General features: G+C 48.1%; 3 protein-coding genes across 4 annotated transcripts; 1 reads left to right on the top strand and 2 right to left on the bottom strand.

Annotated features, from left to right (window-relative positions):
• Positions 1 to 19: 19 nt before the first annotated feature.
• On the bottom strand, positions 20 to 19,503 carry IL27RA (interleukin 27 receptor subunit alpha). 2 transcript variants are annotated; one of them, XM_045550689.1, is made up of 14 exons: positions 19,380 to 19,503; positions 18,822 to 18,939; positions 11,906 to 12,063; positions 11,660 to 11,817; positions 10,415 to 10,574; positions 10,241 to 10,314; positions 6,835 to 7,021; positions 6,551 to 6,739; positions 4,873 to 4,974; positions 4,636 to 4,794; positions 1,953 to 2,078; positions 1,356 to 1,449; positions 1,084 to 1,177; positions 20 to 961 (listed from the first exon to the last, which is right to left on the bottom strand). In XM_045550689.1, the coding sequence occupies exons 1-14, from the start codon at positions 19,486 to 19,488 to the stop codon at positions 776 to 778; spliced, it is 1,914 nt and encodes a 637-aa protein (XP_045406645.1). In that variant the 5' UTR covers positions 19,489 to 19,503; the 3' UTR covers positions 20 to 775. The 2 variants fall into 2 exon arrangements, with proteins under 2 accessions (XP_045406645.1, XP_045406651.1); XM_045550695.1 differs by lacking the exon at positions 1,356 to 1,449.
• On the top strand, positions 12,335 to 14,065 carry LOC123637721 (dnaJ homolog subfamily A member 1-like). The gene has a single exon (XM_045550704.1). It carries the CDS (start codon positions 12,452 to 12,454, stop codon positions 13,643 to 13,645), a length of 1,194 nt encoding a protein of 397 aa, XP_045406660.1. The 5' UTR covers positions 12,335 to 12,451; the 3' UTR covers positions 13,646 to 14,065.
• Positions 19,504 to 20,427: 924 nt separating the features above from the next.
• Positions 20,428 to 22,277, bottom strand: RLN3 (relaxin 3). The gene is made up of 2 exons (XM_045550684.1): positions 22,073 to 22,277; positions 20,428 to 20,687 (listed from the first exon to the last, which is right to left on the bottom strand). Exons 1-2 carry the CDS (start codon positions 22,260 to 22,262, stop codon positions 20,449 to 20,451), a joined length of 429 nt encoding a protein of 142 aa, XP_045406640.1. The 5' UTR covers positions 22,263 to 22,277; the 3' UTR covers positions 20,428 to 20,448.
• Between the last annotated feature and the right edge of the window lie 2,098 nt (positions 22,278 to 24,375).

The raw sequence follows: 24,375 nt of genomic DNA, 5'->3' as shown, positions 1-24,375 counted from the left end.
GACCTCAAGCTACAGTAGCTACAAAAGCATAAAAGTTTATTTGTCCCCATGGCTCTGATCCACGCGGTCATTCAAGGATTCAAGTTCCTTTCCGTGTCTTGCCCCACCCTCCCCTGGGGTAGGGCTAAAGCCAGATCACAACCACATGTATGTTCCAGCTTATAGGAAAGGGAAGAGAGGGTGGAGGAGCTCCCACCCAGTGTTTTAAAAGTCCACTCAGTCTCGGTGTTGGCACATGTCACTTCTGCCCAAGTTCTGTTGTCAAGAACTCAGCCCATGGCTGCATCTAGTTGCAGGGAGGCTGGAATGGTACCCAGATGCAGTGTTTGGGGTGTTTTTTTTTTTTTGGCTATTGCTGTTTGATTGTTGTTTGAAGCTCTAGTGCTGTGGCATCATCATAGCTCACAGCAACCTCAAATTCCTGGGCTCAAGCCATCCTCCCACCTCAGCCTCCCAAGTGGCTGGGGCTACAGGCTCACTTCACTGCACCCGGCTCCAAATGCAGTTCTGTTACAGCAGAAGGACAGATTTTGGGAGGCAGCTGCCACTCTCAATTTCTTGCTCAATTTCCTTTGTTCCTTAATCCATCCATGTCTTCCCTACTAGGGCTAGGCCCTTCTCTGTAGGGAGAATTCAATCCCAGATCTTCCAGGCTGGGTGTCCTCAGGAAAGTGACTCAGCCTCTCTGAGCCTCAGTGTCTTCATCTGTCAAGAGGGCTGGGGGTGCAGCCTACACGAGCACCTGGCTCGAAGCTCCCAGCCTCTGAGGTAAGGTTCAGGCTAGAACTTGGGGCCTGGGGAGCCCGAGAAGGCCCAGTTCCTCTGGCGTGGGCAGGAAGTGTTTCTCATACCCAGAGTCAAGCAGGGCGGAGGCCTGGGGGGGCTCCGAAACCGGCAGTGGCTCCATCTCCTCCATTTCCAGGATGGGTAAGTCCCCAATGGGTTGGGCTTGGGGCACCTCCTGGGAAGAGATGAGGTTAAAATCCTGCCCCTGTCCCCACCCCACCCCCTATAACCCACTGCCCACAGTGCCAGGATCCCCCAAGCCCCCAGAGGGCTCCCGCAAGCCACTCCTTTGCTCACCTCCATGTGTGGCTGGCCAGAACTGCTGTGGGCAGGATCAGGAACCTTCTCCCAGATCCAGCGGGGCAGCACCTTGTGCCACAGGTGGCGGCACCTGGCGAGCAGGTAAGAGTCAAGGCAGGGAAGCCAGGTGGCCAGACACCCATGCCCAGGTTGCAGGGTCTATAAACATTCCAGAGCCCCGAGGCCTCCTGTCAACCCTGCTGGAAGCTCAGCTGATGCCTGGCTGCCCTCCCCACCTGGGCAGAGACCCACAGATGTGATGGCCTCACCTTCCGGGGGTGGCTAGGCCGAGGCCACAGCCCATCAGAAGCAAGCCCCAAAGGAATAGGACACCTGGCAGAACTTTCCATCTCAGCGTGTTATCTGGTGGGGCAGGGAGGAGAGAACTTGTGGCTACCAGGGAGAAGGGGCAGGGGATGGGAGGGGGTTGGGGTGAGGGATGCTGATAAATGGGCGGGGCTTATACATGGGCGTGGCTGCGGTGGGAAATCTTGGAGTCGGGATGAGGCTGGTGAATAGAACCGCGCTCTTTCAAGTTCGGGGATGGTGTGAAACTGTCCGAGACATACATTGCCTGACAATACACAGCACCATTTAGCAGAATCAAAATGCCCCTGAGGCATAGTCAATAATTGTCCCCAGGGAGCATGTACTTTCGGTTTCCTGAAAGCCAAGTTTCCCCTCCCATCAAAACCACAAAATCATCAACATCATCATCATTATTGCCCCCAGCCAACAGAGCAAGACCCTGTCTCTAAAATAATAATAATAATTCTCCCCCCAAGTCAAAAGGTTGTCCACCCACTAATGCCATAGTAATGATGCCACACACCACCGATTCCCAGAGGAGCAGACCCCCTCCCTACCTGGTAGGTGAAGCCAGAGGCTGGGACCAGGTGGGCCCTGCCCTGCGATGGTGGATGCCATCACCCACAGCTCACAGGGACCCCAGTGAAGGTCAGGCAGGGTGACATTCCAGGTGCTGCCACTCACTGAAAGACACAACCCAAGAAGGAGAGGAGGTGGTGAAGTCCTACGTCAGGGCCTTTGCACATGCTCTTCCCACTGTCTGCAACACTGTCCCCTAGATAATCCACATGGCTCCCTCCCTGTCTCTTTTAGGTCTTTGCTCAAATATCACCTCCTCAGTGAGGCCTTCCCTGACCACCCTCCCCTGTTTAAAGTTGCACCCCCTCCATCACCCACCTTCCCTGCTTCATTCTCTACTCAGCACTTAGCACCAGCTAAAAAACTACTTAGATATTATTTAGTTTGTCTATGCCTGTGGGTCCCCCATCAGAAAATCAGTTCCACAGGGGCCATATTCCCCACACCTGCATCGGTGCCTGGTACCCAGTAAGCACTCAAAAGTGATATGTGTTTGGCCGGGCGCGGTGGCTCACGCCTATAATCCTAGCACTCTGGGAGGCGGAGGCAGGTGGATCGCTCGAGTTCAAGACCAGCCTGATCAAGAGCAAGACCCCGTCTCTACTGAAAATACAAAGAAATTATCTGGCCAACTAAAAATATATATAGAAAAAATTAGCTGGGCATGGTGGCGCATGCCTGTAGTCCCAGCTACTCGGGAGGCTGAGGCAGGAGGATCGCTTAAGCCCAGGAGTTTGAGGTTGCTGTGAGCTAGGCTGACGCCACGGCACTCACTCTAGCCCGGGCAACAAAGCGACACTCTGTCTCAAAAAAAAAAAAAAAAAAAAGTGATATGTGTTTGAATGAATAAAAGAATGAATGAACATCTTACCTCCACTGAACTGGTGAAGGGAGGGTCATCCCAATCATGGGGAAGATGGTCAGACCTCTCAGAATTATTTTTATTTCCTTTTTTATTCCAGTCCTTTGTCCTTTATTTGTTAAAAATTTTTTTTGTTGATACATAATAGATGTACATATTTTGGGGGTACATGTGATAATTTAATACATTCATATAATTTTTAAAGATCAAATCAGTATAATTGGGTTATCTATCACCTTAAATATTTATCTTTTTTTATACTGGAAACATTTGAATTATTCTCTTCTAGTCATTTTGAAATATACAGTAGATTATTGTAAACTATAGTCATCCTACTGATCTAACAGACACTAGGTCTTATTCTTTATTTATTTTTTTAATGAATTAAATTTTTTTTTTGAGACAGGGTCTCACTCTGTGGCCCAGGCTGGAGTGCAGTGGTGTTGTCATAGCTCACTGCAGCCTCCAACTCCTGAGCTCAAGCGATCCTCCTCCCTCAGTCTCCTGAGTAGCTGGGACTACAGACATGTGTCACCACGCCTGACTAATTTTTTGTAGATATGGGGTCTTGTTATGTTGCCCAGGCTGGTCTTGAACTCTTGGCCTCAAGGGATCCTCCTGCCTTGGCTTCTCAGAGTGCTAGGATTTCAGGCATAAGCCACTACACCTGGCCTCTTTATTTGTTTTTTAACCAAAAGAGGAAGTTACTTTTTGGTTTTAGGATTATAAAAGAACACATATCAAGATATACAGATGTAGAAAGGTGTATAAGTCAAATAAATGATCAGGTGAAGAAAAGCAAGTTGTAAAACACCAGCTGTAAGATTTATGGGTCAAACTATAGCCAATAGCATGGTCTAGTTTTAAAAATATTTTAATGTATTATATATATAATTTTGTAGGGTGGAATAATGGCAAGGTAATTATGTTAAAAATAGTCCTTGGCCAGGCTTGGTCGCTCATGCCTATAATACCACCTCTTTGGGAGGCCAAGACAGAAGGATTGCTTGAGGCCAAGAGTTCAAGACCAATCTGGGCAAAATTGCAAGACCCCATCTCCACAAAAAATAGAAAATTTAGCCAGGCGTGGTGGTGGCACCTGTAGTCCTGGCTACTCGGGAGGCTGAGGCAGGAGGATCTCTTAAGCCCAGGAGTTGGAGGTTGCAGTGAGCTATGATGATGTCACTGCACTCCAGCCTGTGTGACAGAGTGAGACTATCTAAAAAAAACAAAAGGAAAATACATGCATGGAAAATTCTGGAAGCTGCATTGTCAGTATCGATGAGACTGCTGACCTCGGTGACATGTTTATTTAATGAGTTTTTGTAACAAGCACAGATAATTTTTGTCATCAGGCAACAAAAGAGTAATAAAAGATATATTTTTAAAAAGGAATTTGTGCTCCGAACAAAAATTTGGCCTATATCCAAGGATATGAAAAAGAAAAATGACATGGAATCCTACAACCCCTGTTGACATGGAGGGAAACTTTCTTTCGTATTTGTGCCTTTGTTTTGCTCAATTACGGCGTCTGTTTTACCACAAGGGAACCACGCCACGGATTTTGTGATCCTTTTATCTTTTTTATTTAATAAAATAGGACAGGCATCTTTCGATGTCAATAAATATAGATCGGAATCTTTATTTTTAATGGCCAGATGAGAGTCCATTACATTGATAGCCTAGAGGGAACTGATGATGTCATGTGTGGTCCCAGGGACGGGGAGGGCGCCAAAGGGGCCCAGGTGGGGACAAGGGGTAGCAGCTGGGAGGACCCAGGCCCCGGCCGGGAAGCTCACCATTCATGCAGACGGCGGGCCTGGTTCCACTCTGTGCACACAAGGTATAGTGGGTGAGGTGGCCCCGGAGTTGGTGCCTTGGGACCTCTCCCCACGCTATGGCAGGGGTCCCTGGGGGCGCATCTTGGAGTCGCCAAAGCGCTGGCCCCGCTAGGGGCGCTGCAGAGAAAGCCATTGATTGAGTCAAAGTCTGCCTGGGGCCCAGGGCCGCCCCCACCCTCCAGCCACACCTGTTACCTAGTTCCTCTCTGAACCCCCAGACTGGGGGCGCAGGGGCCAAGCCCCATGCAGAAACTGCGGTCACCGTGATTCGATAGGGGACCCCTGCTTCGAAATCCCCTGGGTGGCAGAGACACAAAGACCAGTTAGAGGTGGCTTCCCTCCCCCCACTCATTGTCTACTGGGTAGGAGTCTTCAATTGGGTCCGTCCCCAGAAGGACACCCTGAGATAAGGATTTGAGTGTAAGTCCTTTATCTGGGAGATAACCCCAGAAAACACCAATAGGGCAGTAGGGAAGTAAGACAGGGTTTAAGTTCCCGCTGCGGACAACTGAGGCTCAGTCCCGCTGGGGCCCTCTGGGGGCAGCAGAGAGCACGCACCTGAAAGTCTCCAGGCCACCCCACACTGGGGTCCGGGACAGGGTGCGGGGTTGCGGGGTGCAGAGGGAGCTGGGGTATTTATCCACCAACCCTCAGGGCACTTAATTCCCCAGGGCTTCCAACTTGCTGCTCAAGCAGTCGCGGTGCCTCAGTGACCAGAAAAAGTCCTCGGGTCGGGAAATGCAGTAAGTATGGACTCTGGGGTGGTCAAACACGGAGATGTGAGTGGGCAACGGACAGCACCCCCCGCGGGTAAGTAAGACTTCCTTGAGGTCCCTCCTCTAAACCCCCTGCTTTTGCATAGCCTTCCCCAACTGGGAATTTTCCAGAATTGGGGTTCCTTTTCTTTTGCTCCTACATACTTGCGGGCTTTGAGATTCTGACTTCAATTTCTCACCCAACGCCTTCACCGCTTTTCCAAGTCCTTTATACCATGGGTAGACTCCCCAGTACCAGGCCCCAGGCCAGAACTCTTTGCTGAACCCCAGACCCAAGTATGCAACAATCCCGGGGATGTCACCGCATGGATGCCCATAGATAAGCATCTCAGATGCAACATATCCATAGGGTCCCCAGCCAGAACGTGTCAGCTTCTCCCCTGACCTTGGTCCAGACTCATCATTTATTTTGCTCGTGGACCACAGCAGGTTCCTCCTCCTGGGTCCCCTGGCGGCCACTTTTGCCCTGCCTCCACAGTCTACTCCCCCCATAGCAGCCAGAGGGTGCCTGTGAACACATGAGTTAGCTCTGCCTCTCCTCTGCTCAAGAACCCTCCATGGCTCCCACCTCACTCAGATTAAAAGTCAAAATCTTCCCTGTGGCCCTCAAGGCCCTGCACAGCTTGCCCTGTCCCCTCCCTGCCTTCACCTCCTCCCCCTCTCTCCCTCAAACACTGCCCCAGCCACACTAGCCTCCTCACTGTCCCTGTAGCACACATTCCTGTCTCAGGAATGACTATGGGGTTCAAATCCTGGCTTTTCCACCTACTTGCTGTGTGGTCTTGGGCAAGTTGCTGAACCACTCTGGGCCTGTTTCTTCATCTGTCAATTGAGCATGACAGTAATAGAAACCTACTTTTTAGGCTATTTGAATAATTTGGTGCTCATGGTTCGTGCCGTCACCTGCTGTTATTGTGTGCCAGTGTCTAACACAGGGCCAGTGTCTAACACAGGGCCTGGCATATAGTAGGTGGTCAGCTAATATTTCTTGTGTGAATTAATGATACTTTTATTATAAAACTCTCTCTGCAAGTTCACCCATCAGTCTGCTCTCCTTTAACAACTGGGATGGGAACCCAGGTATCCCCGGGGCTCACCTGGTAACACGGCACTGAGGTTCCCAGGGGGAAGCCGGATCCAGTTGAATTCCTCCAGGGGGTCCCTGTCACAAGCCCAGTCTACCACGTGCTCCTGTGGCTCCCCAGTCCCCTGTTGCCAGGTCACCAGCATCTCTGTGCCCCCAGCAATGCCGCTGACCTCCACACCACGGGGGCCAGAGCCCGGAGCTGGAGGATAAAGAGGAGGATACCTAAGTGCCCACTTGGGAGGTTGCTTCCTGCCCTTCCAGGGCACTGGGGTGAGGAAATTCACAGTCTCTTACCCAAACAGACCAAAGAAAGGTTGGTGAGAGGGTCCCAGCTTGCAGCGTTGATGGCAGACACCCTGGCCCACTCTGCCCAGGTGGGGATGGAGAGGTTGCAGCAGGGGATGACATCTTTTGGACTCACCTCCTGCTCTTTAGCCCCAAACCAGACTCTGTAGCTCACCTGCACACAGGGCCCTGGGGCCTGAGGGATGATGGGAAGAAGGGGTTAATATCTTCCGTTTGTCAAGCACATACCATGTGTCTCAGCAAGGTCACCTGATAAAACAGTCAGTGGAGTCTTTTTGCTGGCTCCATTGCACAGATGACAAAACTGAGTCTCAGAAGAGCTTCGTAGTGGAGATGGGATTCAGATAGGGTTCCAGGGCCAGGACTAGGGTGAGGGGGGAGACACACCTTGGGTGCAAAATTCAAAAGAGGGGGATACTAAAAACCCAGTCACTGAGATAATTAATATTTTAATGCAGTAATTAAAGAAATCAGAGTGAATGCAAACATCCATGACAAACCAAATAGCAAAATTTTGTTTTGAAACAGGGTCTCTCTCTGTCACCCCAGCCAGAGTGCAGTGGCATCATCATAGCTCACAGCAACTTCAAACTCCTGGGCTCAACTTATCCTCCTGCCTCAGCCTCCAGGGTAGCTTGGACTACAGGCACACACCACCATGCCTGGCTAATCTTTTAATTTTTTTGTAGAGATGGGGTCTCGCTGTGTTGCCCAGACTGTTCTCAAGCTCCTGGCTTCAAGTGATTCTCCCACCTCCCTCCCAAAGTGCTAGGATTACAGGCATGAACCAAAAATATCAAAATTTTAAATACAGGATCCAATTCTGCACTGTGTGAACCTGTCTCATTCATCTCAGCCTAATTCTAGTGTGAATTAATGATACTTTAATTATAAATACTCTCTCCTGCAAGTTCACTGATCAGCCTGGGTTCCAGTCAAACTGTATTTACAAAAACAGGCATCTGGTCCTTGAACTCTAGTTTGCTGATTTGATTTTTAAAAAATATTGCATTAAAATATTATTTATCTTGAATAGTGAGTTTTTTGGCACCCCCTTAAATTGTGTGCCTGAGTTCCTAATCCACCTCCTGTACAGTTCTTAGGGAATTCAAAAATCCCCTTTGTTATACAGAGGAGTGGTTATGTGTAGTGAAAGAGGCCAGTACCCTCCAAGGGGCTTCGAGAAAATTTGTGGGAATTTTTGGTGGCCTCAATGATTGGTATTTGAAGAGTAGGAGCCAGGGATGCTACCCTGCCCCAGAAACAAGAAATTGTTCTATATCCTTTGTGACTTTTCAATGTCATCATTACTGGAAACTCGTTGTGTAGATGAAAAACCTATCTAATCATCTTAACTTATTCCAGAGCCAGGCTCCTTTTTATGTATAAATACAAATACTTTTTGGAACCTGGTTTTAATACTCACCGGATTTTCAAATATCCTGAACATATGAGGACTTTCTAGGCAGTTTTGTTATCAATTCCCAGTCCAATCTGTGTTTGATTATGGAATATTTCAATGTCCCTTACATCACCTCACCCCTTTGAAGTCCCTAGAAACTGGCTCTGTGGCCTGACATGTGGATGATTTTGGTAAATATTCTGTGTGTGTATGTGTGTTCTAGTGGTTCCTATGTAAGGTTAAATTTGTTAACCACATGTTCAAATCTTCTAGATCTTCACTTGTTTTCCATGTGCTTGTTATAAAATTACTGAGAAGGCTGTGTTAAAATCTCCCACAATAGTTATGGATTCATATATTTCTCCTGTAGTTCTGTAAATGTTTGCTTTATGTATTGTGAAACTATGCTATTAGGTACATATAGGTTTAGTATTTGTATCATCCTGGTGAACTGAATTTTTTGTCATTATGTAGTAATGTTTATTTTCCACTTAATGTTACAATTAGAACATGCTCTTTTTTTTCAAACATATGTGTACCTTGGTTATATTATCTATGTGTTGCATTTCAGTGTAATAAAGGGGTGTTACAAAGTATGTGTTATAAGGTGGAGGCATCAGGGCTGAGAATTACTGTTTAAAAGCCAATGAATGGCTGGGTATGCTGACTCACACCTGTAATCCCAGCACTTTGTGGGGAAGAGGGAGAAGGATTGCTTGAGGCCAGGAGTTTGAGACCAGCCTGGGCAACATAGTGAGACCACATCTCTACAAAAAATAAAAAAAATTAGCCAGGTGAGGTGGCACGCACATGTAGTCATAGCTACTCAGGAGGCTGAGGCAGGAAGATTGCTTGAGCCCAGGAGTTCCAGGTAGCAGTGAGCTACGATCACGCCACTGCACTCTAGCTGGGGTGACAGACTGAGACTCTGACTCTAAAAAAATAAATTTTTTGTTTGAAAAAAGCAGTGAATCTCAGCTCTGCCACTTACCAGCTGTGTGGTTTGGGATAACCTATCTAAGTCTCCTTTTTCTCATCTGTAAAGTTAGTTAATATAAGTAAGTATGGAGACTAGGACCTGTAAGTGTTATGCATGATCAAAACTAATGATATTAGATTGTGTGGCCCAAGAAGGTACAGGCCCTATCATTTTGTTCCTTACCGTATTTACTGAGAGCCCGAGTGCAGCCATGCCTGGCACATAGTAGTTACTCAACAGATTGGAATCCATGAGGACTTACTGCAACCTCATCTGCCCTTTTGATACTAGCATTCAAGCTCTTAGCACAAGGCCGGGCGTGGTGGCTCACGCCTGTAATCCTAGCATTCTGGAAGGCCAAGGCGGGTGGATCGCTCCAGGTCAGGAGTTCGAGACCAGCCTGAGTGAGACCCCGTCTCTACTAAAAATAGAAATAAAAATTATCTGGCCAACTAAAAATATATATAGAAAAAATTAGCCGGGCATAGTGGCACATGCCTGTAGTCCCAGCTTACTCGGGAGGCTGAGGCAGTAGGATCGCTTAAGCCCAGGAGTTTGAGGTTGCTGTGAGCTAGGCTGACGCCACGGCACTCACTCTAGCCCAGGCAACAGAGTGAGACTCTGTCTCCAAAAAAAAAAAAAAAAGCTCTTAGCACACTGTGTTATATTTGGGGGAGCTCAGCTCCAATCTTGCATCCAGACTTTTGTATCTTTTGCCCCACCCTCTGGAATAGTACACCCATCCTCATGTCTCTGATTTCTCAGAAGTAGCTAACATTGAAGATATACAACTATTATATACCCAGAATAATTAAAAATTTAAAAAAAAAAGAAGTAGCTGACATCACTGGAGACTTGCTCCATGCCGAACACTCTGCTAGGACCTCTCTGAGCAGCCCCTCCTCGAATCTAAAGCAACCTCAAGAGGGCAACACAGTTGTCTTGTTGATGCCATTGTTATTTAGGGTTTCCTGACACATGCAGAGAAACCATAGCTGGTCCCCACGGCTCACCTTCCAAAGAAGCAAGGGTTCCTGTACGCCACGTGTCCCGCACAGGTTCCCAGACACCCACACATCTTTCGGAGCTGGCAAGGAAGAAGAAGGGAGGGGGAAGGAGAGGGATGTGATTGGCCAGACTTCCCGGAAGGGTGGGGCAAAGTTGGGCACAAGCTCAGCTATGCTCACCAGAGGGCGGTGTCTGGAAGGACAGAACGGGGCTCCACTCGCCCCACAAATCCTCTTCGTTCTCCATTCGACAGCGGCCATACACCTCGTAGGCAGTGGCTAGCTCCAAATCCTGGACCTCAATGGGGGCCAGGGGGATGGTCTTCAGTTCTGATTCCAGCTGGCGGAGGGACAGGGGAAAGTGATGGGGTCAGGGCCTGAGTTGAGGGCACTTGAACTCATGTATCAGCAGAGTGATCAATTGTCACTCAGGGCTTCCCTAGGACTGAGGGTAAGCAGTTCCAGAACACGGACCTTTCAGTCTTAGAATTGGCACAGTCTCAGGCAATCAGGGACAAATTGGTCACTCTATGTACCAGATAGAGCAGGAGGTGGTAAGTTCTATTAGTATCTCCGTTTTACAGTTGAGTAAACTGAGGCCCAGAGAGGGGAGGTGACTTGCTCAAGGTCACAGAGCTGGAAGTGCTGGGACTGAGATTCATACCCCACTAGTGAGATTCCAAAGTCTGCATCTCAGCATTGCTCTGAATTGCATGAACAATCACAATGACAGTAACTCTGTTTTTTAGGGTGATGTTTTGCAAAAGCTGCAAGCAAGGCAGGTGGTTACCCTCAATATCTATTCTCTTCTTCTTCCTTTGTTAATAAAACCTGGACACCTTAGTTGGGAAGATGGCTGGCAAGAATGAAGACTACGTTTCCCAGTGTTTCCTTGTGGTCAGGTGAGACCATGTGACTAGGCTCTTGGCTAATGAAGTATAATACGAGAGGAAATGATATGTGCAACTTCCTGTTGTGCCCTTAAGTGTTGGACTCCTTCTGGGGTCCCCTGGTTCTGGATTTGTCTTCCATTTTCCTGCTGTGTATCCTTGGGAAGGTTGCTCAACTTCTCTGAGGTTGAGCTTTCCCAACTATAAAATGGAGACTTGTTTTTGTTTTTGTTTTTGTTTTAGAGACAGGGTCTTGCTGTGCTGCCCAGGCTGGAGTGCAGTGGTGTCATCATAGCTCACTGCAGGCTCAAACTTCTGGGCTCAAGTGATCCTCCTGCCTCAGCCCCCCAAGTAGCTCGGATTACAGACATGAGCCACCACGCCCAGCTAATAGATAATTTGGGGAGGAAAATTTTAACAATAGGCACCATGCAGACAGACTCCAGGGACAGGCTTGGAACGAGCCCTGGGCTGGTCTCTGATTTGAGGATGATGTCCCAAGCAGGGTTAAGGGAAGAGGGTCCCTGACACTCACCGGGGTCCAGGTCACCTCCTGGCATCTTCGGTAGTAGAATTGGCAGATCAGGACTTTATGAGATGGCCACATGGGTGGGGCCCACTGGACAGTGGTCTCCAGGGGGTTATCCTCTGAAAAGTCCACATCTGGGCCCAGCTGGGGGGCGTTTGGCTTCACTGGGGAAGGGAAGACCAGGGTGCAGTGAGCCAGACCCCCCAGGAGCACCCACCCCATACATAGCGCCCCACCTTCCCTCCATATTACTTCGGGTTTCCAGGTTCACGAAGACAGGAGGCCAAAGAGGCTGGCCTGCCTTGGTGCCCCAGACAAGGAGTTTGTCAAAGATGGTGAGCTGTTCCCGAGGAATAGCCACCCAGCTCTGTCCAGCAGGCACTGCCACAGTCTGAGTTTTGTTGGAATGGCTGCAAAGAGAGAGGTGGGGATGAGACAGGTGTACACTGAGCCGGGCCCAGAGCTATAGGATGACAACCCCTCGTACTGACAGAGTGGCTGTAGCCTGCTCTGCTTGGGTTCAAATCCCAGCTCTGTTGCTTCAGAGCTGTGTGACCTTGAGCAAGTGACTTAACTTCTCTGTGCTTCAATTTCTCATCTACAAAATGAGGGCAATAAAAGTACCTGCTGAAAGGGCTGAATAGGGGAGGGGAAATATTAGATAATAAATGGAATGTGGGGAACTTTCCAGAACGCTCGGTGAGAGGCGGAGGAGCAGCGGCTGCCCAAGCTGCGCACAGCTACGCGCTCCTTCCCGCTCCTCCACATCGGCCTCAGCCCACTCACCGGCTGTAGAAAATGGTGAAAGAAATCACTTACTATGATGTTTTGGGGGTCAAACCCAATGCCACTCATGAAGAGTTGAAAAAGGCTTATAGGAAACTGGCATTGAAGTACCACCCTGATAAAAATCCAAATGAAGGAGAGAAGTTTAAGCAGATTTCTCAAGCTTACGAAGTACTCTCTGATGCAAAGAAAAGGGAACTATATGACAAAGGAGGAGAACAGGCAATTAAAGAGGGTGGAGCTGGTGGCGGTTTTGGCTCCCCCATGGACATCTTTGATATGTTTTTTGGAGGAGGAGGAAGGATGCAAAGAGAAAGGAGAGGTAAAAATGTTGTACATCAGCTGTCAGTAACCTTAGAAGATTTATATAATGGTGCAACAAGAAAACTGGCTCTGCAAAAGAATGTGATTTGTGACAAATGTGAAGGCCAAGGTGGTAAGAAAGGAGCAGTAGAGTGCTGCCCCAATTGCCGAGGTACTGGAATGCAAATAAGAATTCATCAGATAGGCCCTGGAATGGTCCAGCAAATTCAGTCTGTGTGCATGGAGTGCCAGGGCCATGGAGAACAGATCAGTCCTAAAGATAGATGTAAAAGCTGCAATGGAAGGAAGATAGTTCGAGAAAAGAAGATTCTAGAAGTTCATATTGACAAAGGTATAAAAGATGGCCAGAAGATAACATTCCATGGTGAAGGAGACCAAGAACCAGGACTAGAGCCAGGAGATATTACCATTGTGTTAGATCAGAAGGACCATGCTGTTTTTACTCGACGAGGAGAAGACCTTTTCATGTGTATGGACATACAGCTGGTTGAAGCATTATGTGGCTTCCAAAAGCCAATATCTACTCTTGACAACCGAACCATAGTCATCACCTCTCATCCAGGTCAAATTGTCAAGCATGGAGATATCAAGTGTGTGCTAAATGAAGGCATGCCAATTTATCGTAGACCATATGAAAAGGGTCGCCTAATCATTGAATTTAAGGTAAATTTCCCTGAAAACGGCTTTCTTTCTCCTGATAAACTGTCTTTGCTGGAGAAACTCTTACCCGAGAGGAAGGAAGTAGAAGAGACTGATGAAATGGATCAAGTAGAACTGGTGGACTTTGATCCAAATCAAGAAAGACGGCGCCATTACAATGGAGATGCATATGAGGATGATGAACATCATCCCAGAGGTGGTGTTCAGTGTCAAACCTCTTAATGAGGCCAGTCAATGATACTTCGCTGCTGGCATTTCATGTGCAGTAGTGAATGAGTGAAGGACTATAATCGTAATATGCTCACTACTTGCTATTGTTTTTCTTTTAATATTCAACTATAGTAGTGTTTTAAAAGTTAAATGAATAAATGCAAATATAAAAGATCTGACTTTGCCCTGTATGTATGATGACTTCAGTGTGCAAGGTGAAATTTAATACCTGTAAAAATTACTTTTAAAAAAAAGTTCCCTTAGCGTTTGTTAGGCTAAACCTTGTAATTGATTTGAGCTATGTATGTGGACAAGCTTAGACTGAAATGCTAGGTGTATGTATTGGCTTCATGTATGACCCTTCATTGTTAAGCTATGAAATTAAAACTCTGTATTTAACTGGCAATCAGAAAAAGAAAACTTAAATTTGTAGAGACATGTTGGTCCGTGTAGTTAATTTGTATTAGGTGGGATTCATTGTGATGCCTCTGCATTTATTTTGCCTCAACTGTTACTTGAAGATGGCATACTATATAATTTAGCCTGTGGTATCAGTGATAGAAAAGATGCCTTTCAAAAGAAGGGGTTTATCACAATATGCTGCTTCTTGAGGGCTTACACTTCTAGAATTGCATTCCCTCTGTGCCATCCATATATGATATATCCATAGATATGTAACTTGACCAGTCCTGGTTATTTTTTCCTTCTTCTCTTTGGACCATGATAAGCCCCTGCATAGTAACTTCCAGAAATGGATAATTTAGAAGTGAAGAGACCTTTACATGGAGAAGTAATTTGCATGCATAATATAGGAAGGTCTTCCTTAGGTATGTTACAGGCTTACTTTAAACCATTTGACTTATGCTCCAAAGTAACTGTAATTTAATGTTGGTAGTATAGCAAATGATGAATAGCTTTAATTGTATGTTTAAAAGTCTCATAGATGTGTTCACATGCTTAAATCTGGGTATCAGAATATAAGCAGTTCTTGAAATGTATGAATGTCTCCTTAATATACTGGTTACAAAGCAAAAAAAATAAAAAATAAATGGAATGTGTTTAGAACAATATCAGGTGCACACATGTTATGTGAGCATCAGTTATTATGTTTACTGAACACCTACTATATATACAGGCACAGTAACATCTATGCAACTATTCAGTCAGCTAATATATATATGGCATGAGGCCCTGTTCTAGAAGTTGGGGGTTGCAGTAGGACCAAAACAGACAAGAACTCACCCTCTGGAGGTGGTGTTCCAGTGGGGGAGACAGGTGGCAAACACATAAATATATCCTTGAGGCCAGGTCAGGTGGCATAAGAGGGGGATGTGATGAAGGGGGTGGGGAGGGATGGTGCTATTTTAGGGATGGTGTCAGAAAAGTTCTCTTCATTGAAGAGACATTTGAATAAAGGCCTGGGCTGGGCATGGTGGCTCACGCCTGTAATCACAGCACTTCGGGAGGCCGAGGCAGGAGGATCACTTGAGCCCAGGAAGTTCAAGACCAGACTAGGCGACATAGGGAGACCCTGTCTCTATTTCTCTATTTTTTAATTTTTTTTTTTTGAGACAGAGTCTCACTTTCTTGCCCCGGCTAGAGTGAGTGCCGTGGCGTCAGCCTAGCTCACAGCAACCTCAAACTCCTGGGCTTAAGCGATCCTCCTGCCTCAGCCTCCCGAGTAGCTGGGACTACAGGCATGCGCCACCATGTCCGGCTGATTTTTTCTATATCTATATTTTTAGTTGTCCAGATAATTTATTTCTATTTTTAGTAGAGACGAGGTCTCGTTCAGGCTGGTCTCGAATTCCTGACCTCGAGCGATCCACCCGCCTCGGCCTCCCAGAGGGTTAGGATTACAGGCATGAGCCACCGCGCCTGGTCATTTTTTTTTTTTTAAACGGCCCAGCGCAGTGTCTCATTCCTGTAATCCTAGTACTCTGGGTGGCTGAGGCAGGAGGATCACTTGAGGCCATGAGTTGAAGACCAGCCTGAGCAACATAATGAGACCCTGTCTCTACAAAAAATAAGAAAAATTAGCCAGATGTTGGGAGGCTGAGGCAAGAGGATCGCTTCAGCCCAGGAGTTCAAGGCTGCAGTGAGCTATGATCATAGCACTGAACTCTAGCTTGGGTGACAGAGCAAGACCCTGGCTCCAAAAAAAAAAAAAAATTAAACAAACAAACAAACCAAAAGACCAAGTGTTGGTGAGGATGTGGAGAAATTGTTGGTGGGATGTAAAATGGTGTAGCCACTGTGGAAATGCAAATTAAAGTCAAAATGAGCTATGGTCTCACATCTGTTGTAATAGAATGACTTTTACCAAAAAGACAAAAGGCAAGTGTAGTGTTGGCAAGGGATGTGGAGAAAAGGGAACCCTTGTACACTGTTGATGGGAATGTAAATTAGTACAGCCATTATGGAAAACAGTGGGAAGTTTCCTCAAAAAACTAAAAATAGAACTACCATATGATCCAGCAATCCCATTTCTGGGTATTTATCCAAAAGATTTTAAATCAGTTTGTGGAAGAGAAGTCTGCACTCCGAAGTTTATCTAAGCACTATTCACAACAGCCAGGTTATGAAATCTACCTAAATTCCTTCAAGAGATGGATGGATAAAAAAAATTTGGTGCCAGTCGCCATGGCTCACACCTGTAATCCTAGCACTTTGGGAGGCCGAGTTGGGAGGATCGCTTGAGGCCAGGAGTTCAAGACCAGCCTGGGCAACATGTGGAGACCCCCCCCATCTCTATAAAAAAATAGAAAAATTAGCTGGGCAGGGTGGTGTCTGACTGTAAGTCCCAGCTACTCAGGAGGCTGAGGCGAGAGGATGGCTGGAGCCCAGAAGTTCAAGGTTGCAGATCTGTGATAACAGCACCACTGCACTCCAGCCCAAGCAGACCCTGTCTCTTAAAAACACAACAAAAATAAAAGTGGTATATACACACAATGGAATACTATTCAGCCTGAAACAGAAAGGAAACCCTGTCATTTGTGACAACATGGATGGAATTGGAGAACATTATGCAAAATGAAATAAGTCAGGTACAGAAAGACAGATACCGTATGTTCTTACGAATATGTGGAATCTAAAACATCTCAACTCATAGAAGCAGAGAGTTTGGGGAAGATGATGATCAAAGGGTATAAACCCTCAGTTAGATAGAAGAATGTGGTTTTTCTTTTTTGAGTTCTACACAGTGTGGTGAATATAGTTAATAATAGAGTATTGTACATTTCAAAATTGCTAAGAAAGTACATTTCAAATGTCCTCACCACAAAAAGTGTAAAGTATTTGACCTGATGGGATGTTAACTAGCTTGATTTAATTATTCTACATTGTATTCGTAAATTATAACATCACTTTGTACCCTATACATGTATGCAATTATCAATTGACAATGAAAAAAGAAGGTTAAACATAGAATTACCATATGACCCAGCAGTTCCACTTTTGGATATATACCCCAAGGAACTGAAAGAGGGACTTGAACAAAAAACTTGCACACCCATGTTCATAGCAGCACTGTTCACTAGAGCCAAAAGGTGGAAATAACCCGATATCCATCAACAGATGAATGAATGGATCAACAAATCATGGTATATACATATGATAGAACACTATTAATAGTAAAATGGAATGAAGTTCTGATCCAAGCTATGACGTGGATGAACCCTGAGAACACTATGCTCAGTGAAAGAAGCCAGACCCAAAAGGCCACGCATTGTGTGATTTCATTTATACAAAATGTCCAGAATAGGGAAATCTATAGAGACAGAAAATAGATCAGTGGTTACCAGGGGGTGGGGGAGGGGAGGGAATGGGGCATGGCTGCTAATTGGTAGAGGTTTTCTTTTGGGATGATGACAATGTTTTGGAACCAGATAGAGGGGATGGTTGCACAACACTGCAAATGTGCTAAATAACACTGAATTGTATACTTTATTTTATTTTGAAACAGAGTCTTGCTCTGTTGCCCTCGGTAGAGTGCAGTGCTATCATCATAGCTCACTGCAACCTCAAACTCCTGGGCTGAGCGATCCTCCTGCCTCAGCCTCCCAAGTAGCTGGGACTACAGGTGCAGGCCACCATGCCCGGCTAATTTTTTCTATTTTTAGTAGAGACAGGGGTCTCGCTCTTGCTCAGCCTGGTCGTGAACTCCTGAGCTCAAGTGATCCTCTGGCCTCAGCCTCCCAAAGTGTTGGGATTACAGGTGCAGCCACCAGCCCGGCCCTAGAATTGTATACTTTAAGTGGTTAATTTTATGTTATGTGAGTTTTACTTCACTAATAAAAAGAAGGAGGGGGAACCCTCTCTGACTCTCCCACCCTGCACCAATTAAAACTCAGCCCCCTTCTGGAGATGGATGGTAGTGATGACGGCACCACGTGAATGTACTTAATGCCACTGAACTTAGACTTAAAAATGGTTAAGATCATAAATTTTATGTGTGTTTTAACCACCAATAAGGAAAAAAAAAAACAGCATGCCTATGCCACGTTCCTATCTTTTGTTGAGCTTTTTACTGTCTTCTCTCAGTGTAATTTGAAATTATGAGTTTTCAGGTATGATTCATTATAAAGGAACATAGGTCTCTCCCTTGGGCGAAGGCCAGGCTTTCAGTCTATCTTTTGCACTACAGCAGCCCCAGAACCAGATTGAATGAGCTTTTCATATGCTCAGAGAGGTTAAGCTACTTGCCTAAGGTCACACAGCAATTTTTTTTAAAAAAGCCTCACCTTATTAAGCATTTTATCTTTGCCAAGCTCCTAACTCTTTGAATCCTCAGAGTCAACCCTGGGAGGCAGATTCCATTATTATTGCCATTTTGAGACTTTTTTTTGAGACAGAGTCTTGCTCTGTTGCTCAGGCTAGAGTGCAGCAGTGTCATCATAGCTCACTGCAACTTCGAACTCCTGGACTCAAGTGATCCTCCCTCCTCAGCCTCCCAAAGTGCTCGGATTACAGACGTGAGCCACCCCATCCGACCTATTATTGCCATTTTATTAGGGGACGAAACAGAGGCTCAGAGAGGGAAAGTGACTAACTCAGGATCCCACAACATGGAAATGAAGGAACCTAGAATTAAAGAGCTTGAGAGTGGATCTTTTCAACCAGAGCAGTCTGGGACCTGAGCGGCCACCTCCAAGGCCTCGGTTTCCCCAATTCATGTCACTGTACTCACTACTTCTGGCTCTGGAGGTGCAGCGTGGAGGGGGCTCCCAGGTCCCCAAGAGGCTCCCACGAGCAGTTCAAGTTGCCCAAGGGTCCAACTCCATAGCATTGCAGTGGCCCGGGGTTGCCTGGAGGGGGAGGCAGAGGGGCTCAGGGAAGGGGGTTCAATCCCCCCACGCCGCCTGCACACCCCAGAACCTGAATTTGCCAGCACTTCTGACAACTGCGGAGGGCATTCCGGGGTCCCTTACGCAAATGCGCGGCAGGAAGGGGGCTCTGGGCACACCTACCCAGGCTTTGGGCAAAACTCCTCCCTTCCCTCCGCCAGCCACATCCTGTTAACCACCCAAGAGCGCCCATCCCTCCACCCTAGCGCTGTTTCCCACCCCGCTACCAGCCACATGCCAACTCCTTTCGTCGCCCGGGTCCCTGCCCCGGGAGGCACAGAATGGCTCTGGCCACCCCCCTGCCGTGCGCTCCGCAAACCTGGGGTTCACCCTGGAGGATCTGCGCCTTGGGGGTGAGCTCAGCGGCAGAGTGCCCGGCACGATCTCCCTCCAGAACTCACCCTGGGGACGTGTCCAGTGGAACAGCGCGAACAACAGAGGCGACAGCAGCAGCAGCCGCAGCCTGGGCAGTGGCCGCGGCCAGAAGGGGGCGATGCGGGCCCCCCTCATGGCGCCCCCCGCACCCGCCGGTCCCGCCCCGCCCTGCCGGCTCTGTGCGCGGCCGCGCGGCTCCGCACGGCTCCTCCTCTGGGTCCCGCGCCGGGGGCGGCGACAACGGGAAGCCGAGCCACCCCTGCAGGCCGCCTCCGCACCTTGCGCGCCGGTCCCCGCCCCTTCCCCCGAGACGGAAAGTCCCCGGGGGCGGCGTAGCCGGCGGGGCTGGGGAAGGGGAGTGAGGAGGCGGCTTGGGGCATGTGGCGGGGTGGGGGCCAGGGTGGCTCCGAGGGCGACGCCGAGCTCCCCTGAATCCTGTCCCACCCCCAACCCCTCCAACAACGACACACACTCGCACTCTGCCAAGTCCTTTGGAACTTTATTACAGGGGTTGGGGGAGGTTCTCACGCGCCCACCGCGCCTCCCATCCCAGATGATCAAAGGAAGCTAGAGGACCTGCCACCACCCTTGGGTCACAGCCTTAGAGCTCTGGCGGGGGAGATTGGAGGAAACCAGGCTGGGAGGCTGGGAAAAGGAAGTGAGCAAAGGATGGACTGAGACAGGGGCGTTAATTTGGGCTGCCCAGGGACAAGGTCATACTTTGGGCTGCGTAGGTAGGCAGGGGTCTCAATGTGGCCCATTTGGGTAGGGACACAGATGTAACAGGGGACTGGGGAGGCCAGGCAGAGACATGGTTTGGGCTGGGGAGAGGTCAGGAGTCAGGGCCAGGGACTTCGGGTTTGGCCAGGTAGGGGACACAGCTTGCTCAGGACACAGGGTCAGGAGAGGCTGGTCGAAAGTCAGCATTGGAAGCTGGTGGGGGGACTGTGACCAAGCCCACAGCGCCTGGCCTCTGTGACTTGCAGATGAATGAATGTGTGAGGGCTGGAAGACAGGGGCCCACCCAGACATCAGCTGAGTGGATGGCAGGTCTGAGACATTGGTCCTGGTGGGCACAGTTGTCCAGCCCAGGAACTAGCAGAGGCTGCTGATTTCACTCTTGCTGCACCCCCACTTGCAGCAGTTGCTGGAAAGGCCAGCCAGGACATCTCGGCTGCCCCGAAGAGCCCCTGGAGTTTCCTGCCAGCTGGGTCGGCCCCCGTAAAAGGCCTGGGGAGACTTGGTCAGGGCCACCCACTCGCTAGAGCCCACAGTCTCATCCAGCTCGCCTGCTAGGCTGTCCGTGTTGGCATTTGCACCTGGGAAGGCATCCCCTGTAAAAAAAAGAACAGAGTTAGTACTGAGGGCTCAGATTCTGCCACACCCAGTGTCCTGGCTCCTGGCTGGCCCTGCTACTCCTCTGTTTTGTGATACAGCCTCGTGGTCCAAAGTTTTTGATTTCACTCAATCTGGATTAAAATTTTGGCTCTATCACCAGCTTTAATGGGCAGATGACTCAACCTTACTGACCTTGACTTTCCTCTCTTGTCATTTATTTTCCCTTACTCTTCATTTATTGAGGACCTGGTGGTTAAGAGCCTGTATTTGGGAGATGGGCTGAGTACAAATCTAGTCTCTCCAAACTATAATTATGAGCAACTGAATTTACCTCTCTGAGCCTCAGTTTCCTTGTCTGCAAAGTTTGGAAAATAATAACCCCTACCTTCTCAAGTTTTATAAGGAATAGAGGAGTTAATACTCATAAAAAACTTAGAACAATGTCTGGCTCATTATAAGCATGCAAAATAGCACTGATCCTTTATCGAGCACTTACTGTGTGCCAGACACTATTTTATGTGCTTTAGCAGATTAACTTCTTTATTCAGCTCAATGACAACCACATGAAGTGGGTCCTGTTATTATCACACTCATTTTCCAGCAGAGACCACTGAGGCATGAGTCGGTAGAGAACTTGCACAAGAATACACAGCTATTAATTATAGAGCTTCTATTTGAACACAGGCAGGGTGTCTTCTGGGTCCACCCTCATGTCCACCCATCTTCCTCCTCCTCAGTCTCCTTGTCATGAACATCTGTTCTTTGGCCAGGTCCCCTGCCCCTCAACTAGGTCTCCTGTCCCCCCAGCCCTCCCCTTTGAGCCTGGACTGAGCCCCCTGCCCTGCTTAGACTGTGCCCTTAGCTGTTTTGACTTAATGATACCACTTAACACAGGCAAGATTCCGGGACTGTGCTTCCTGTTCAAAAATAAAGATGGTCAGAGAGGCGAAGCAACTTACTGGGCAGGGGTCACCTGCTAGGTGGCAAAATCCAGGCTGTGTATGCACCAAACCCCTCACATTACCTGCTGGAAAGAGCTGGAAAGCACACCAGTCCTTGTGAAGCGTGCCCTCCTTGGAGCTGGGCAAGCAGCAGCTTTGCATAGCACAGGGCTTAGCACGTCGTAGGTGCTCGGGAAACAGTACACTGCTCTCTGACTTCTAGCCCCTGTGGATGGCTCTTTCCCCACTCCCATCCCAGCTCTGCAGTCCTGCTAACTCCTGAGCCCTCAGCGTGGCTTTAAGGCTGGGCAGGTGTCACCTGCTGGATGTGGTAGGGCAGAGACCTCACTCCTCCAGCTGCTCTTCTCATTTTTGTCCTTGGGTCCTTGGTCCCTTCCAGCGATCTGTTCCCTCCCACAACACCAGCTCAGCAGCCTTACCCATAGCGTCGTGGGCCAGGATGTCCGATCGTCTCCACCGGGAGCCCCCGCAGGTGAAGATGACTGCTCGGATGAATTCACGACCGCAAAGCTTCACTCCGTAGGGTGCTGCCCGGGCCTGGGCCCCCAGCCAGAGCTCCCCAGCCAGCACCCACACCACCAACAGCAGAGGCAGTGTGCATTTGGCCATGCTGGACAGGGTCACCTCGCACACGACAATGGGTCAGTGTCTCTGCTGCCTCCCGGCCTCCCCCTTTATACATTGTGGCTCCCCCCACCCTGCCTGAAGGAAGCCGAGTGACCTCCTTATCTCCCCCAGCAGAGGGGAGGCAGCCATGCCCCCCCCAACCCGACCTTTCCAGTTTCCCCACTGAAGCGATAACCTTTCATCAGGGACACGGTGACATGGTCCAGCTCACTGTCATCTGTGACAGAGAGCGGTGAGAAGGCCTTGATTCTGCAGAAACCAGAAATGATGCTCCCACCAGGCAGGGAGGGAGGACAAAGCTAGAGCCCTGTAGGGCCAGGATCCTGGACCTCTTCTAAGACAATAACAAGAACAGAATAGTGAGCGCTATGTAGTGTGGGCTATGGGACTAGGTGCAGCTCTAAGCATTTGTATCTGAGTAATGTATTTAATCCTTCCAACAACCTCTGATAATGGTTCTCAACCTCTGAAACTTTCTGGAGGACTTGTTAAAACACAAGTTTCAAAGCTGGGTGCACTGGCTTATGCCTGTAATCTCAGCGCTTTGGGAGGCCGAAGTGGGAGAATTGCTTGAGGCCAAGAGTTCAAGACCAACTTGAGCCGGGCACGGTGGCTCACGCCTGTAATCCTAGCACTCTAGGAGGCCGAGGCGGGTGGATTACTCAAGGTCAGGAGTTCGAGACCAGCCTGAGCAAGAGCGAGACCCCATCTCTACTAAAAAAATAGAAAGAAATTATCTGGCCAACTAAAATATATATAGAAAAAATTAGCTGGGCATGGTGGCACATGCCTGTAGTCCCAGCTACTTGGGAGGCTGAGGCAGTAGGATCACTGAAGCCCAGGAGTTTGAGGTTGCTGTGAGCTAGGCTGACTCCACGGCACTCATTCTAGCCTGGGCAACAAAGCGAGACTCTGTCTCAAAAAAAAAAAAAAAAAAGACTAGCTTGAGCAACATAGCAAGACCCCATCTCTATGAAAAATTTAAAAATTAGCCAGATGTGGTGGCACATGTAGTACCAGCTACTTGGGAGGTTGAGGCGGGAGGATAATTTGAACCCAAGAGTTTGAGGCTGTAGTGACTACGATGGGACCACTGCACTCCAGCTGGGTGACAGAGCAAGATCTGGTCTCAAAAATAAACAAAAAACACAGATCACTGAGTTCCAACTGCATTGGAACCAACATGTATGGAATGGGCTGTGAGAATCTGCATTTCCAACAAGTTCCCAGGTGCTGCTTGCCCAGAGACCAGACTTTTGAGAGCTACTGGGCTATAAGATAAGGACTACAATTATCCCCCAATTACAGATGAGGAAACTGAGGAACAGAGAAATTTCACAAGGTGCTCAAGGTCAGTTAGTTAGTGGTGGATGAGGTGGGGGTGGTTCAAATGGACCAGTCCTAGGATCCATGCTCTGCAAGGGAAAAGTCCCAATAATGGAAAAAAATGTTATGGGGATAGAGTTTCAGTTTTACAAGATGAAGAGTTCTGGAGATGGATGGTGATGATGGTTGCACAACGTGAATGCACTTAATGCCACTGAAGTGCACACTTAAAAATGGGGAAGAGGATCAATTTTATGTTTTGTATTATTTCCCCACAGTTAAAAATAACAATTAAAAAGTGTCTCATTGGCCAGGTGCAGTGGCTCACGCCTGTAATCCTACACTCTGGGAGGCTGAGGTGGGAGGATTGCTCGAGATTAGGAATTCAAGACCAGCCTGAGCAAGAGCGAGACCCTGTCTCTACTAAAAATAGAAAAAAAATTAGCCTGACATGGTGGCGTAAGTCTGTAGTCCCAGCTACTTGGGAGGCTGAAGCAGGAGGATCACTTCAGCCCAGGAGTTTGAAGTTGCAGTGAGCTATGATGACAGCACTGCACTCTAGTCTGAATGAAGAGCGAGACCCTGTCTCAAAAAATAAATAAATAAATAAAAAGTATCTCATTAAAATCATATACATAGAGGAGCTGTGGTTTGCTGGGAAATGACTAACAGTGGTCTCTCCAGCCCTGATTTGTAGTGGTTGTCAATTTCTGGCCAATTTCAAGATGTCAATGCCATGTCTCCAAATTCCTGAAAAGTTAACAATCGG

The sequence above is a fragment of the Lemur catta genome, chromosome 1 (genome assembly GCF_020740605.2).
Source record: "Lemur catta isolate mLemCat1 chromosome 1, mLemCat1.pri, whole genome shotgun sequence".
Classification (NCBI taxonomy): domain Eukaryota; kingdom Metazoa; phylum Chordata; class Mammalia; order Primates; family Lemuridae; genus Lemur; species Lemur catta.
The sequence above is the reverse complement of the archived record's forward strand: the minus strand, read 5'-3'. Positions and strand labels throughout refer to the sequence as shown.

Coding starts and splice junctions, on each gene's coding strand:
- LOC123637721 (XM_045550704.1), top strand. CDS start 12,452: ATGGTGAAAGAAATCACTTACTATGATGTTTTGGGGGTCAAACCCAAT.
- IL27RA (XM_045550689.1), bottom strand. CDS start 19,488: ATGAGGGGGGCCCGCATCGCCCCCTTCTGGCCGCGGCCACTGCCCAGG. Junction 7,022..10,240: donor AACCCTTGCTTCTTTGGAAG/GTGAGCCGTGGG, acceptor ATCATCCCTCAG/GCCCCAGGGCCCTGTGTGCA. Junction 1,450..1,952: donor CCTCTGGCTTCACCTACCAG/GTAGGGAGGGGG, acceptor CTGCCCCACCAG/ATAACACGCTGAGATGGAAA.
- RLN3 (XM_045550684.1), bottom strand. CDS start 22,262: ATGGCCAAATGCACACTGCCTCTGCTGTTGGTGGTGTGGGTGCTGGCT. Junction 20,688..22,072: donor CCTGGCCCACGACGCTATGG/GTAAGGCTGCTG, acceptor TTTTTTTTACAG/GGGATGCCTTCCCAGGTGCA.